We start from the raw sequence: 13682 nt of genomic DNA, 5'->3' as shown, positions 1-13682 counted from the left end.
CATGTGGCCCATACCCTTAAATGTTACAACGTGCCAAGTGCTCATCCAGATACTTTGTAAAGGATATGAGGCAACCCTTCTCTACTACTCTCCCAGGCAGTACATTCCAGACCATCACCACCCTCTGGCTAAAAAATGTTTTCCTCAAATCCCACCAACCTCCTGCCCCTCACCATGAACTTGTGACCCTTTGTGACCCTTAACTATGGGGAACAGCTGTTCCCTATCCACTCTCTCCATGCCCCTCAATCTTCTACACCTTGATCAGGTCGCCCCTCAGTCTTCTTTACTCCATCGGAAACAAGCCAAGACTATCCAACCTCTCTTCATAGCTTAAATGTTCCAACCCAGGCATCATCCTGGTGAATCGCTCTGCACCTCCTTCAGTGCAGTCACTTCCTTCCTATAATGTGGCGACCAGAATTGCAAACACAGGGAGAATGTGCAAATTCCACACGGACAGTGACCCAGAGCAGAGATCTAACCTGGAACCTCGGTGCCCTGAGGCAGCAGTGCTAACCACCGTGCTGCCCTATGATCACAAAGTTTCTTGTTCACTATTAATGTCCTGCCCAACCTCCATAGCGGATGCTTTGAGGGACCTGACTCGAGTGCCAAATCAACAAAGTGCAGGGCATAGTCCAAATCACAATCGCTGAGTACTCAACAGCCACCACAGAAGGGAGGAGAGACCTATCCACCACAAAAATATCGTCCCACAAGTACACCTGATGCACATGCGAGAAAAATGTGAAATCTCTGCCACCTGGATGCAGAAAGTGGCAAGGATCTAAGCCCTGCCCCCACCCATCTGCTCCATTAAAAACAGCAAAGCTTTGGCCACCCCCGATGGAGTCAGAGATTTGGGCTTGGAGCAATCTAAACTGGGGTTCAGAACACAGTCCCCCCCCCCCCCCCATGCCCCCAAGAAAATAAGATTATGTAAATCTAAATCAGGGAAGGAGGCCAGCAAATTATTAATAAAATGCATATTGACCCGGTTTGGGGCATGGATATTGACCAGAACCACCGGAGTGCCCACCAGAAAGCCACGGGAAGGCGGTGGCACATTGGCATTGTCGCTGGACTAGTGTTCCAGGGTAATGATCTGGGGACTTGGATTCACATCACACCACAGCAGGGGTGAAATTTAAACTCAATAAAATATCTGGAATTAAAAGCCTAATGATGACCATAGATCATTGTCGAAGGGTCAAAAGTGCGATGCTCCAGTGGGATCCACCTCGTGCGCGTCATTTCCCCTGCATGGTGCTACCAGAGGTCCCTGGATGTGTTTTTTTACAACAGTCGGGTAGCTTCATGGTCACCATTACTAATACAAGATTTTCTAAAACTCCTCAGCTACCTTGGTGGGATTTGAACTCTGGTGACCTGATAATTAGAAAACACCACTATGTTACCATTGCTCCAGTAAATTAGAGCTAGGTCCTTCAAAATGAAATCAGGAACTACGTTTCCACACGGGGGAATGTTAAATTTCCACAATTGGTATCAGTTCATTATGTTATACAATCTGTAATTTCTACTGATTTAGCAAGCTTAAAGGTAACAATCAAATGAGAGTAAATGTAAAAAACTACATCACCAATTGTAAAGATGGAAGACGCAAGAATATTACAGCTGTACTGGAAACAAGACTTGTGGATTAATATTTGTCATCAATAAAACCAAAGTAATCACTTGTCAGGACGTGGAAACCCACTTTAGGTGGGGTAGTGAATGTTTACTGTACAGTCTGTTGAGCAAAAGGTTTTGACTGTGTTAATAGATATGAAGATTACTTTCTACCCTCAGTGTTGTGATTAATGCTGTGTTTGCCCTTTGTGAAAGTATGCAATCCATTTGCAGCTAGATTGATGCACCCCTGAATCATAACAAATAGTTGACTTTATGAGCCATGTGCCAAGTGGTTTATTAGTGCCTAGCACACATGGCAGAATGCATATAAGCCTCATTTTTAACTCTTATCAGCAGTGAGATGGAAAAAATGGGATGGATTATAATTGATGCAACAGCTGTTAAAATCGAACTCCAGTGAGACATTAGAGCTCAGTGGCTGCTTATAGCATAATTGGTTTCACTGTGACCAATCTACTGATCAAATCTACAGTAAAACGGAACCCTGTCAGATATAATGCTTTCGTCCCGATGCTGATCTACATCATTGAATCATATTGTAAAAAAGGAGGCTAATCAATTAGCCCATCGTATCTATACCCAGTGCTTGAAAATCTATCTAATTAGCTCCTTCCTCATAATCTCTTACATTTTTTTCTTTAATTATTTATCCAATTCCCATTGGAAAATAAATCTGCTTCTACTACCCTTTTGGACTTTACGTTCCAGATCCTACACCATTGATATTTGGTAAAGGTCTTCTGCACACTAACCAGATTTTGATATTGTGCTAAAATGTGCCCAGAATTAGTCACACTTCTGTAGCTAAGGTCTAAACCAGTGTTTTTCAAACTTTCTTCCCAAGACCCACTTTTACCAACCAGTGGACCTTAGCGACCCATGCCGGCCGATCTTTTCGACACACCATTTTTGCTTACATTATTTAATGCAGCAGATTAGGCTGCTTGGTCCTCACAATCTCACTTGCTTTGTCATTCAATGTTACATTTAAACTAAGGACTTCAGCTGACGATTTAAATTCTCGCTACGTTCTTTGAAAAAAATCAAGAGGTTTGTCCTCGAACTCGCCAAGCTTAGTCTTCAATGCCTTTGAAGATTTGAGGGTTTTAAACTTTCACTTGCCAGTACATCCCTGCATATAACACACATGGGCTTTTGCATCCTGATTTGCATTGGCATAATTAAAGCCATACCTCAAGAAATCATCTTTCTATCGTTTTGTTCCCAATTTCAGTTTCTTAATTGTTTGTTCACCAAAGGCCCTGGAGCTCTGGATACAGCTCACACCAGCACTGCTTTGTCCTGCCGTGTACTCTCCTGAGAAACTCTCTCCAGTAGATTCAATTGTGAAATCCTGGTCTGTTTGTGTCTCTGGCCCTCTCGTCCTTATTACAAAATAATCCATCTTCAGTTCTTCACACAGTCCTGTTGCTCGCTTGCTGTCAGCTGCAAAATGGAGGAATCTCCTCCATGATTTTGCGTCCAAAGCACCGACGTACAGGGCACGTGCTTGCCGCATGACCTTCTCTCTGCCACTGCCTCTGGCGGAAAGACTCCATCGTTCGTATTTAAAGGCCAGTCGCAGCCGGCATTCTTTTTTATTTCAAACTTTATTTCCAAAACCTGATTTTTCCAAGTTTATGTCTTTTTACTACTGAAAATTAAAACAATTTCAGTTGAACATGTGCAACCGTACATTTACACACAAGCTTTGTTTTAAATATATTCCCATTTCTTTAGAAATGTTATCAAGTCTAGAAAAAAGTACAGTCTTGTTTTTACCTTACAAACTATGACCTTAGACGAGATAAGATAATTTGTCAAATGCATACAGTGTCAAGTGTTTCTTACTGGTTACACTGCATTATACCATCCAAACATGAGAAACTTCCTGGTTTCCAGGGAGTGGCGACATAAAGTGATGACTGTACGTTTCTTCCAGTGCTGACATGTGTCAGCCGTGTTGACTGGCCTCGTTTGATCGGTATTCCTGGCTCCCTTCTCACTGTCCAGTAGCTGCATCCACCCCAATCACAGACCTCTGACCACTTCCCAATCAGTACTTCACGTCATGGGATTGCAAGCGGCCGTTTTGCCTGCCGTCAAACAGCTTGACCTCGAAGCCGCAGGTCGCATACAGCTGATCAGTGGTAGGGGACGAGCCGAGCAGCGCACAGCGGATGAGCAGCACACAGAGGATAACCACCAGAGCGGAGCTGCAAGCTGGGGCCACCATTGTTAGCATTGTGCACCCAGGTGGGTGCCTGTCAGCCCCTGTCCCCGACCCAGCCCCTGTCCCCGACCCATCCCCTACCCCTATGCGTGGGTGACCAGCTCAGAATCCAGCCTCGTGCCGCTCCACCCCCCCCCAAACATCGCAACCAAACGAAGACTGCCCGCGGCGGCATTCTTAAAAAGACGGGCGCAACTGTTGGGAACTTCTTCCTGGATTGGGAATGCTGAAACCAATCGCTCCGCCACCCTCACAACACCCACCCATACCCTGAGTTTGAAAATTCCTGGTCTAAACTGTGGTTTTTAAAGGTTTTGTTGTATTTGCTTGGTTTTCGATCCTATTTAAAAAGCCAAAATTCACTTGCACTTTTGAATAGCGTTATCAATTGGTCCTGTAGTTTGTGACGGAACAAATTGTAATCCATAGAATTCCGACAGTGTGAAGGGAGTCAGGACAGTAAAGGATTTGTTTCTAGCGGGGTGGTTTGTGGGACTGAAAGGAGCTGGGGGCAAAATATGGGTTGGGGCAGGGCGAAATGTTTAGGTATATGCAGGTCCGAGATTTCGCTATGAAGGAGATACAGAATGTTCAGATGCTGCCAGTCTCCACACTGTTGGAGGAGGTGCTGGCGACGGGAATGGAGAAGAAGGTAGTGTCGGCAATTTATGGGGCGGTCCTGGGAGAAGAGAAGGCACCGCTGGAGGGCATTAAAACAAAGTGGGAGGGCATGGAAGAGGGGTTGTGGCGTGAGGTGCTCAGGAGGGAGAATGCCTCAACTTTGTGCGCGAGGTTGGGGCTGATACAACTGAAGGTGGTGTATCGGGTGCACCTCACAAATGTGAGGATGAGCTGAATCTTTGAGGGGTGGAGGATATTTGTCAACGTTGCGGGGGGGGGGGGGGGGGGGGGTTGGGCCCACAAACCACGTTCATATATTTTGGTCCTGTCCAAAGCTGGAGGGGTATTGGAGGAGGTTTACAGGGTAATTTCTAAGATTGTACATGTGAGGTTTGAGCCGGGTCCTCTGGAGGCCGTATTCGGGGTATCGGATCGGCCGAGGATGGAAGCGGGTGCGGAGGCAAATGTTTTAGCCTTCGCCTCGCTGATCATCCGATGGCGGATTCTGTTGGGGTGGAGGTCAGTTTTTCCGCCGTGGCGTGGCGGTGGGGGGGATCTGTTGGAGTTTTTAACACTCGAGAAGGTGAAGTTTGAGTTGAGGGGAAGGATTGAAGGGTTCTACAATTCATGGGCTTTGTTCATTATGCACTTTCAAGAATTGGATGACATCAAAAACGGGGGGGGGGGTGGGGGGTGGTGGGAGTGTTGGACTGTATATGTTGTTGATGATTATGTATGGGTGGATGGTGGATTCCTGATTCCTTTTCTTTGATGTATGTATTTTAAATGTTGAGGGCTGGTGGGAGGAAGGGATAGTTGGCCAGGGATTGACATTGTATTTGTTACCATTGATTGTTTGTTGGTGGGTGTAAATTTGGATGAAAATGTGAAAAAGGAGAATAAAAATATTTTTAAAAAAGAATTCCGATTGTGCAGAAAGAGGTCATTCAGCCCATCGAGTCTGCACTGATCTTCTGAAAGAGCCCCCTACCTGGTCTTCCCTATCCCTGTACCCACACTTAACCAGCATGACTTTGGACACTTAAAAGGGCCAATTTTAGCATGGCCATTTCACTTAACCTAACAAGATCTTGGGAGCCAGCTCCTAATGCCACAAATAGAAAAATTCCAGTCACCTCTGTTCAATTGACTACCTCTATTTTATGTAATTTCCAAATAAGAGTAAGTGAAAATTCCCCCTGCTGTAAAGATAATGGCATTAAACTCCAACTTCCTCATAACTCCCAAGTCCTGTCACGGGAAACGAGCTTTATGTTCTTCTTCGTACTGCCCCCAGAAGATGAATATCTCCCTTGTTTCATGACAACTTCCTCTGATTCTACAATTTTCACAACATAGTTTATATTTTGTTATCTTTTGGCAGCTGTACTAAATTGGACGGATATGCTGAATGTGAAGCCTATTGGCCTTCATATGCCTGTTTTGGTTTTATCCATAATAATTTCAACAACACAACATAGTCTTACAGTATCCATGTCTTTTATTATTAAGACCTGGATGCTAAGATTATTTTTGTCAAGTAGCAGGTTAATCAACATTGTGAACCAGTGTTAAGTCCATGTCCTGGAAGGCTGTCATAACTGCTTACGATGGTCAAAATATACATTTCGCAGTGTCTTTGTGCAGGGTTAAAATACTTGTAACAAAAAAACCTCCAGATTTATTCCAGTCCTTGTTTTGCTATGTTGGTAACAGCTTCACATTACAGATTCTTTTAACCCCGAGTATAATCATCCAGTACTCTTGTGTTATTGCCAATAGATACATATTTACTCTGTATATGTGGTCTAAGATCCCGGGTCCAACTTGTATTATTTTGTGTTTATTCAGTTTAAAATACATCTGTCACTGCTAGATCCATCTGCTTAGTTGGTATTGAATTCCATCATTTTTTTTTATTGCATGCGTAATTTGTGGGGATTTTGAGCACCATTTTGAGGCAGGGATTTGTAGAATATCAAAGTTTATTTAAGCATCTGCAGGGGAGAAATGCTTAGCGAACCTAAGTTCTTCTCAAAAGAATCAATGTTTCCAGCAGCCACGTTTATACTTCTCCCTAGTGTGCCCATATTATTCCAGCTAACCAAATTAACTACTGCAAAATTCAATTAAACACGATTAGCCTGTTAACAATTATAAAATCAACAATAAATTCATTGACCCATAGTTGCTCCCAAACCAGTCCCTCCTGTTGGCACTAGCCAGAACCCTCTGAGCCAGATAGGCCACCCACCTGGGTCCTCTACTTGGGGGATGTCCAGGGATCCTACTGGATTGGGCAGGTGTCACATCCCTAGGCTTTTACCTTGCAATTCTTTTGGTTCGACCTGTATCCTAATGCTGGGAGGCGGGGAGCCTTGGTTTTTTAATGCCTTGAGCAAGTCCCTTCAAGGGCAGCACGCCCGGTCCCGATGGCGAGTTCCGGATCACATCCAAAAATGGCAAGAATATAATTAATCCTCATTTGCATTCATTTTGAAATCAAAAGCAGCAGCCTCCTGGGAATTACCCAACTCCCCAGTGGAAAATCACACGGACATCGTGTGAAGCTGGCGCAGTGACAACTGAGGGAAAGTAAGGTGGTGAGTAGCCATTTCCATTTACCGGCATGCAGCTCAAGGGCACTGAAACTTCTGCCCCAGTGCTTCAGGTTTTCCATTGCAGTCTCCACCCTAGCAGTGTTGAACTTGGTGCCACACATTGTTAGCACCATCTCCTGCACCTGCAGCCTTTGAGTGAAGGGGCAACGGATCCTCGCCTCTATGGCAGAGGCCAGCCTCACTATCGGTGACTGCGCTCTCCTAGATCAACCCGTGATCTCCAGGACCCATTCCTCTCAGGGGGTGAGGACTCGAATCTCTGTGACACCGACCCCCCGCTCTCCTCCTCCTCCTCCTTTCTCTCTCTCCCTCCCCGTCTTGGCCCTTTCCCATTTATTGTAGGGTATCTTCTCCTGTGGGGACAAAGAGAGGGTATTGTGAGCCACAAGCTTGATGGGTCATGGGGGCTCTATAGCAGGTGGTGTGTGTGGGCACTGGACATGAAGTGATTGTGCTGGTGGGTGTCAGGGGTTCTGAGGCGCAAGCACAAAGATTAGATGTGTGGAGGGTACAAGGTGCTTGGGGGGGGGGGGGTTAGGAATTTGAGGGATGGCAGGTGGAACTGATGCCAGTGGTAACCTATCTTTGCAATTCGTTGGAGGTTGTTTGTCGTCTTCCTACATTGGACAGCGGTCCTCCTTGTCATTCTCCCTGCACTGACAGCTGCTGCCACTGTCTCCCAGGCAGCATTGCTGACCCTGGTGCTGGTCCCCTTACCCCCCTCCAATCTATACTGGTATTTCCAAGGTGAAGCAGTGTGGGGGTAGGGTATCTTACACGTTTAATCTATCGTTTAAACTAAAAGATCTTTCACTGGCAGTTACATAATACTCTTCTTCACCAGCATAGGCAGTCTGTGTTGGATTATAACTGAATGAGGGGATCCGCTAATGGTCCTGTACAACTGAAACAGAACTTGCTCAGTTTTGAATTCCAATCACATTGAGGTAGACATTCACCATTTTGATTTGCTCTTATACTCGTGTACAAGTTTTTAGTGATTTGAATGTCTTGTACATTTTGGCATAAAGGAACGGCTAATGACAAAATGCTGAACAGTGTCATAGAATTTTTTTACAGCACAGAAAGAGGCCCTTCGGTCCATCCTGTCTGCACCGACCATCAATTCCAATTTCCAGCTCTTGGTCTGTATCCATGTATGCTATGGCGTTTCAAGTGCTGATCTAACTGCTTCTTAAATGTTGTGAGGATTTGCGCCTCTACCACCCTTTCAGGCAGTGAGTTCCAGATTCCCGCCACCCTCTGGGTGAAAAGGTTTTTCCTCAAATCCTCTCAGAATCTCCTGCTCCTAACCTTAGGTCTGTGCCCCTGGTATTAAACCCTCTACTAAGGTGAAAGGTTTCTTCCCGTCTACTCTATCTATAACGCTCAGAATTTGTATGCCTCAATCAGGTCCCCCGTCAACCTTCGCTTCATTAAGGAGAACGCCAGCCTAACCAGCCTCCCTTCATAGCTGAAACCCTCCAGCCGAGGCAGCATCCTGATGAATCTCCTGTCCACCCTCTATAGTGCAATCATATCCGTTCAATAGTGTGATGACCAGAACGGCGCACAACACTACAGCTGTGGCCTAATGAGCGTTTTATCCAGCTCTATCACAACCTCTCTGCTCTTATATTTTATGCCTGGGCTAATAGAGCTAGAATCCCATATGCAGTCTTAACCAACTTATCTACCTGTCCTGCTGCTTTCAGAGGGATTTTTGGATATACACCCTAAGGTCCTTCCAGAGTAAGCACCAGTCACAAACTTAGAGCTGTCATGCTGTGAAGGAACATTAATTGTTTCTCGTTACAGTACTCTCATCACCAGTGCAATGTTTGATTATATTTTTAAGGTAAAATAGAAGGACATTCTAATTCCAGGAATCAGCATGAGCAACAATAACCAACAATATATACACTAAGAAACCATCTAATTTTCATGAAATAATTTTTGTTAAATTAACATACACAAAATGTATTTTGCATTGGTGTGTTTATCTTTGCTGTAATTTGACACTAATGACAGTAATGTGAAGTTTTCAGCCATCATTTTGAGACTAATGGAAATTATATTCCATGTGAGCATTCCGTCACTGAGATCTATGAAGGTCTTTTCAATACGCTGCAAACTCAGGTTAGTCATGAAGGCCCTGCCTTCTCAACTATGCCCCTCGCCTGGGGTGTGGTGATCCTCAGGTTAAATCGCCACCAGTCAGCTCTCCCCCTCACAGGAAAAAGCAGCTTGTGGTCACCTGGGTCTATGACGTCTTTACCAAACTCTAGAATTGAATACTAGTTTCTGCAGAGGTGCCATGGAAAGTTATTTTTTCAACAATCTAATCCTAAATCCCATGCCCCAGGTATTTATAAAGAATCCATTTGCAGGAACCTTTAAGAAAACATGTTCCTCACCCAGCCTACCTCTACACCATGAAGTCTACTCGTATTTTAGATTCCCGTCTGCTGCCTCGGGATGCACATGAGTGCCGTGTTATTTTTCATTGAGGACCATGTTGTGCTAACTCTGAGATGTACTATTGGATAGTGGCAGTCACCAGAGTTGCATTTTCAGTGATCATTTAATTTTTTCTACAGTGTCTCGAAGAAGCAGTGAGGAGATTAAACGTGATCTGACAGTCACAGATGGTTCCTCTCCAGCATCGTTGATGGGAATAGGAACCACATCTCCACAACTGTCTTTGTCATCTTCATCGCCCACAGCCTCAGTCACTCCAACTGCACGCAGCCGTCTCAGGTAACTATTACACTTGGCCCGACACAGCGGATCCTTTCACCAGCAGTTACGCAGTGTAGACTGGTGGCAAAGGTGATTTCAAACTGACGAGATGAGGATTTCCTAATGTGTCTTTTCGTTCTTTCACTGCAAGATGTGGTACAAAGCCATTCCCATCAGGTCTGTGGGCTGATTTTCATTAAGTTTAGAGATCTTAAGCTGGTGAGGTGTATAGCTTTTCTGGGCTAGTAAGAAGAAAACTAGCTAATCTACCTTTTTCTTCATATATTGCACAATATTGACGTGTGCATTCCTGTGGACATCTGTGTAATTAGGTTTTGCCGAGAGTAGTCTGGTGCATGCTGTTTATGTTCACATCTGAAGTAAGCATTTGTTCCACTTAGTGCAGAGGTGCTGCTATCCATGAAACACCTGGAGTATGTATTTCTGGTTGAAAAAGAGCAAGTGAGAGAATTAGGTAATTGATTTGATCCATTTACTGTTGAAGATAGTTCTAAGGATCCAGCAACAGTTTACTAGCCATAGAAGTTTTGCATTGTAAATCTGGTGTTCCGTGCTAGAAACGAGGAGCTCCATGCTGGCAACACAAGTATCTCTTTGATAGAGATGGGTGTGAGTGGTCAAATAAACTTAACAGACAGAAAGCCCTTCGTCTTTTCAGAACTCCTCCCCTGCGTGTCTGGTGGACCTTTCTCTTTCTTGTTTAAGAACCCCAGACCAAAGTCTCCCACATTAGAGACAGCCATATCACAGTCCTAGTCTTTGCTACCGGTTATAAAAAAAAATTGAAATCCATTCTTTCAGCCTCTCATTTTCTAGAAATTGCTCCATTAATTAATAAATGTAGAATAAAAAGTTCATTTCAATAATAATCCTTAAACTGCTAGATTGTCATTTAAAAAAACAAAAAACATCTGATTCATATAGTCTTCCTGAGGTTTTCTAGTTGTCAAAGTTTCCGTTTTTGGTTCAGGCTAGCCTAAGATTTGAGTGCTACCTTTCTGAATTGAAATATTTATGTGACATCAAGTTGAGTTCAAATCTTTGCAAGTTAACAAAGCTGAATGCCCCGGGCTGCATGCAGTTGCCCAACTCGGAGATCTCTATGCTTCCAAGTTACAGATACTCCCAATACCTGGAAAGTCACCATCATGATTACACAATGTTTCCATCCTAAGCTCAGGAACTCGATCTAATTAACCAAATGATTTGAGGCAATGGTTGGCATCCTGTGACCTCGGGATCACATGCGACCCACCTGGGTTCTGAGTGCTGCCCATGAGACATTGTTACCCATGCGAAGGGTTGCCACATTCCGCTGATTTCAGTACGGGTAGATTTTTTCCTCCCAGTATGACTGAAATGATTCACAAGTGAAGTGAGGTGCATGCTGACTGCTCACAACATTGACTTATGAGAACCGTGCGCTCGCTCTGTATCCAAAGTGTAAATATTTCTTTTATTTTTACCATTTGAAGTTGATAGTTCGATTAATATATAAATGATTAAACATTTTCTATAATTCATTATGAAATATTCAGCATGCATTCATTGTATTTCATCTTATTCATGGGGTTATGGTTAGTGAACAAGATTTCAACCTTGCCCGCTGAGATGAAGGAGGGCCACTCATGCGGCCCACTCACTCGCCTAGGTTGCACAGCACTGATTTGAAGGGAATACTGATGACCAGAATGCCTAAGTTTGATTCACGTGAAACCAGCACAACACAGCACTGTTCGACCCTCCAGATCAGATGAAGCATTTAGCATGATTAAAGAGTGCTCCACTGATTCATGCTGCTGAGGAGAGAGAGGTAGTCGAGGGGTCTCCTTGGGCCAAACAATTGTTTCCAGATTCACTTACAGATTTGAACTTGATTAGGACCCAGTCCTCAAACCGGGAAATGAGATTTGGCATCATCATTATTTCCTTAAGGGAAGTCAACTTTACAGAAGCAAAAACTGAGCACACCCTTCAGCAATTCATATTTTTTTGTACATTTAGTATTTTTTAAAAACAAACATGTTCAAAAATTGAAAAATGTTCTCCTGAAAGAGAAAAGCATGAAAGCGATTGTAATCACAGCATGAATAATTGAGCAATGTAAGAACTAAAGGCATTTTAACTGAGCTTTGAGTTGGTCAGGCTATTCTGACCTCAGCGAGCACTTCATGTTAGCCTAATGCTTCCACATGTGAGACATTAGCAGGCTAGTTCTTCATCTCCAGGATACCCCTGAGATTTCCCACGCATTGAGGATGTGAACATTCTATTATCAAACTGCATCTTCAGCAGAGCTTGACGGGACTTTCTTTTGTGAAGGTTGAAAGTGGGATTGTTCAAATTGGACAAGAAGATGATCCTGTAACGTAGAAACTGTTGGAATTCAACTTTAACAGACGGAATGAAAGGTTTTGCTGCAGTTTTGTGGGTTCTCAGCATAGCATGTTTGTGCATTCCGAATCGGGTGTACAGCACGGTTTTGCGAGTCTTCAGCTCTTGGTCTGGAACAACTTGCATTTTATCTTTGTTTCATAAAGGCTGTGAGGCCAGGCTGTGTGGAAATTGGAAAGGAGAGTGGAAATATTTTCTCAGTAACACTACAGAATGAGGAGTGCTGCATCTTTTATGACCTGCATTAGCACTGTTGCTTATTTGAAAATGTTTGAGTCATTCACCCAGCTTTGCCCAAATTGAAGATGTTGTGCATCCACATTAAAGCATGCATGTTTATTTTAATTTTTATTCTCGAGATATGAGCATCTCTGGCAAGGCCAACATTTATTGACCATCCCTATTTGCCTTTGAGAAGTGGTGAGCTGCCTTCTTAAACCACTGCAGGCCATGTGATGTAGGTCCACTCGCAGGACCTCATCTGTAGCAGTCTAATACAACTGAGTGGCTTGCTAGGCCAGTTCAGAGGCAGTTAAGAGTCAACCATATTGATGCGGATCTGGAGTCACATATAGGCCAGACCAGGTAAGGATGGCCGATTTCCTTCCCTCAAGGATGTTTTTGAATCAGATTGTTTTTTATGACAATCCAGCAGTTTAAGGATTATTACTGAAATTAACTTTTTATTCTACATTTATTAATTAATAGAATAAAATTCTCCCGGTTGCAGTGGTGGGATTTAAACCCCTGCCTCTAGAGCATTAGTCCAGGCTTATAGGATTACCAGTTCAGTAATATGACCACACTGCTAGCTTCCCCTAAATGAGGTTATAAGTGATGATGTTACTTAGCTAAAGTGGTTAAGTACCCCGGCCACATGAAGGATTGTTCAGGTCAATTCATCTCTTCGGATCTCAATGCAGTTGATATTTTCTACTTCAGGAGGTGACACAAAAATCATCATTCCATAAAAAAGTTTTAAGTGAAGGAACCTAATAAGAAGTAAATGTGGATCATCATTATTAACTTTTTTGAATGGCACTAAAAATCTATTTACAATTATTGGATGTTGAAGTTACACCTAATTAATAAATGAGCAACTTCCAGTGGCGGCATGTAGAGGAGAAGCCGCATGTTGGGTAGGTCCTGCTCGAGGCGTGTTTTTAGGAGTTTTAAAGTCCGGTCCTGGGGGCAATTTGCGAATGAGGGAATGTAGGAAGTTATAAGGAAGGCAAAGGATGTCAAAAGGGCTAAGGAAAACAGACGTGAAGAAGAGAATGAGTGAGTGTTCACTGTCGAGTGAGAGGGCCAGCCAGGGAGCTGGCAAGATGGCGGAGGCTGGGCTGCCGGGTGGGGCCGCACTGTTCACAGCAGAGAGGGTGACTGAGATG

At 43.8% G+C, this 13682-nt stretch overlaps 1 protein-coding gene across 8 annotated transcripts in view; it reads left to right on the top strand.

Moving 5' to 3' along the window:
• The window catches only part of specc1la (sperm antigen with calponin homology and coiled-coil domains 1-like a), a 520876-nt gene that overhangs the window by 313828 nt on the left and 193366 nt on the right, over positions 1–13682 (top strand). For all 8 annotated transcript variants that reach the window (XM_072499675.1, XM_072499732.1, XM_072499723.1 and 5 more), the window contains exon 12: positions 9735–9894. In XM_072499675.1, the coding sequence (XP_072355776.1) occupies positions 9735–9894 (160 nt within the window). The remainder of the gene's footprint in view (positions 1–9734; positions 9895–13682) is intronic.

Source organism: Scyliorhinus torazame, chromosome 1 (genome assembly GCF_047496885.1).
Source record: "Scyliorhinus torazame isolate Kashiwa2021f chromosome 1, sScyTor2.1, whole genome shotgun sequence".
NCBI lineage: Eukaryota > Metazoa > Chordata > Chondrichthyes > Carcharhiniformes > Scyliorhinidae > Scyliorhinus > Scyliorhinus torazame.
The sequence above is the reverse complement of the archived record's forward strand: the minus strand, read 5'-3'. Positions and strand labels throughout refer to the sequence as shown.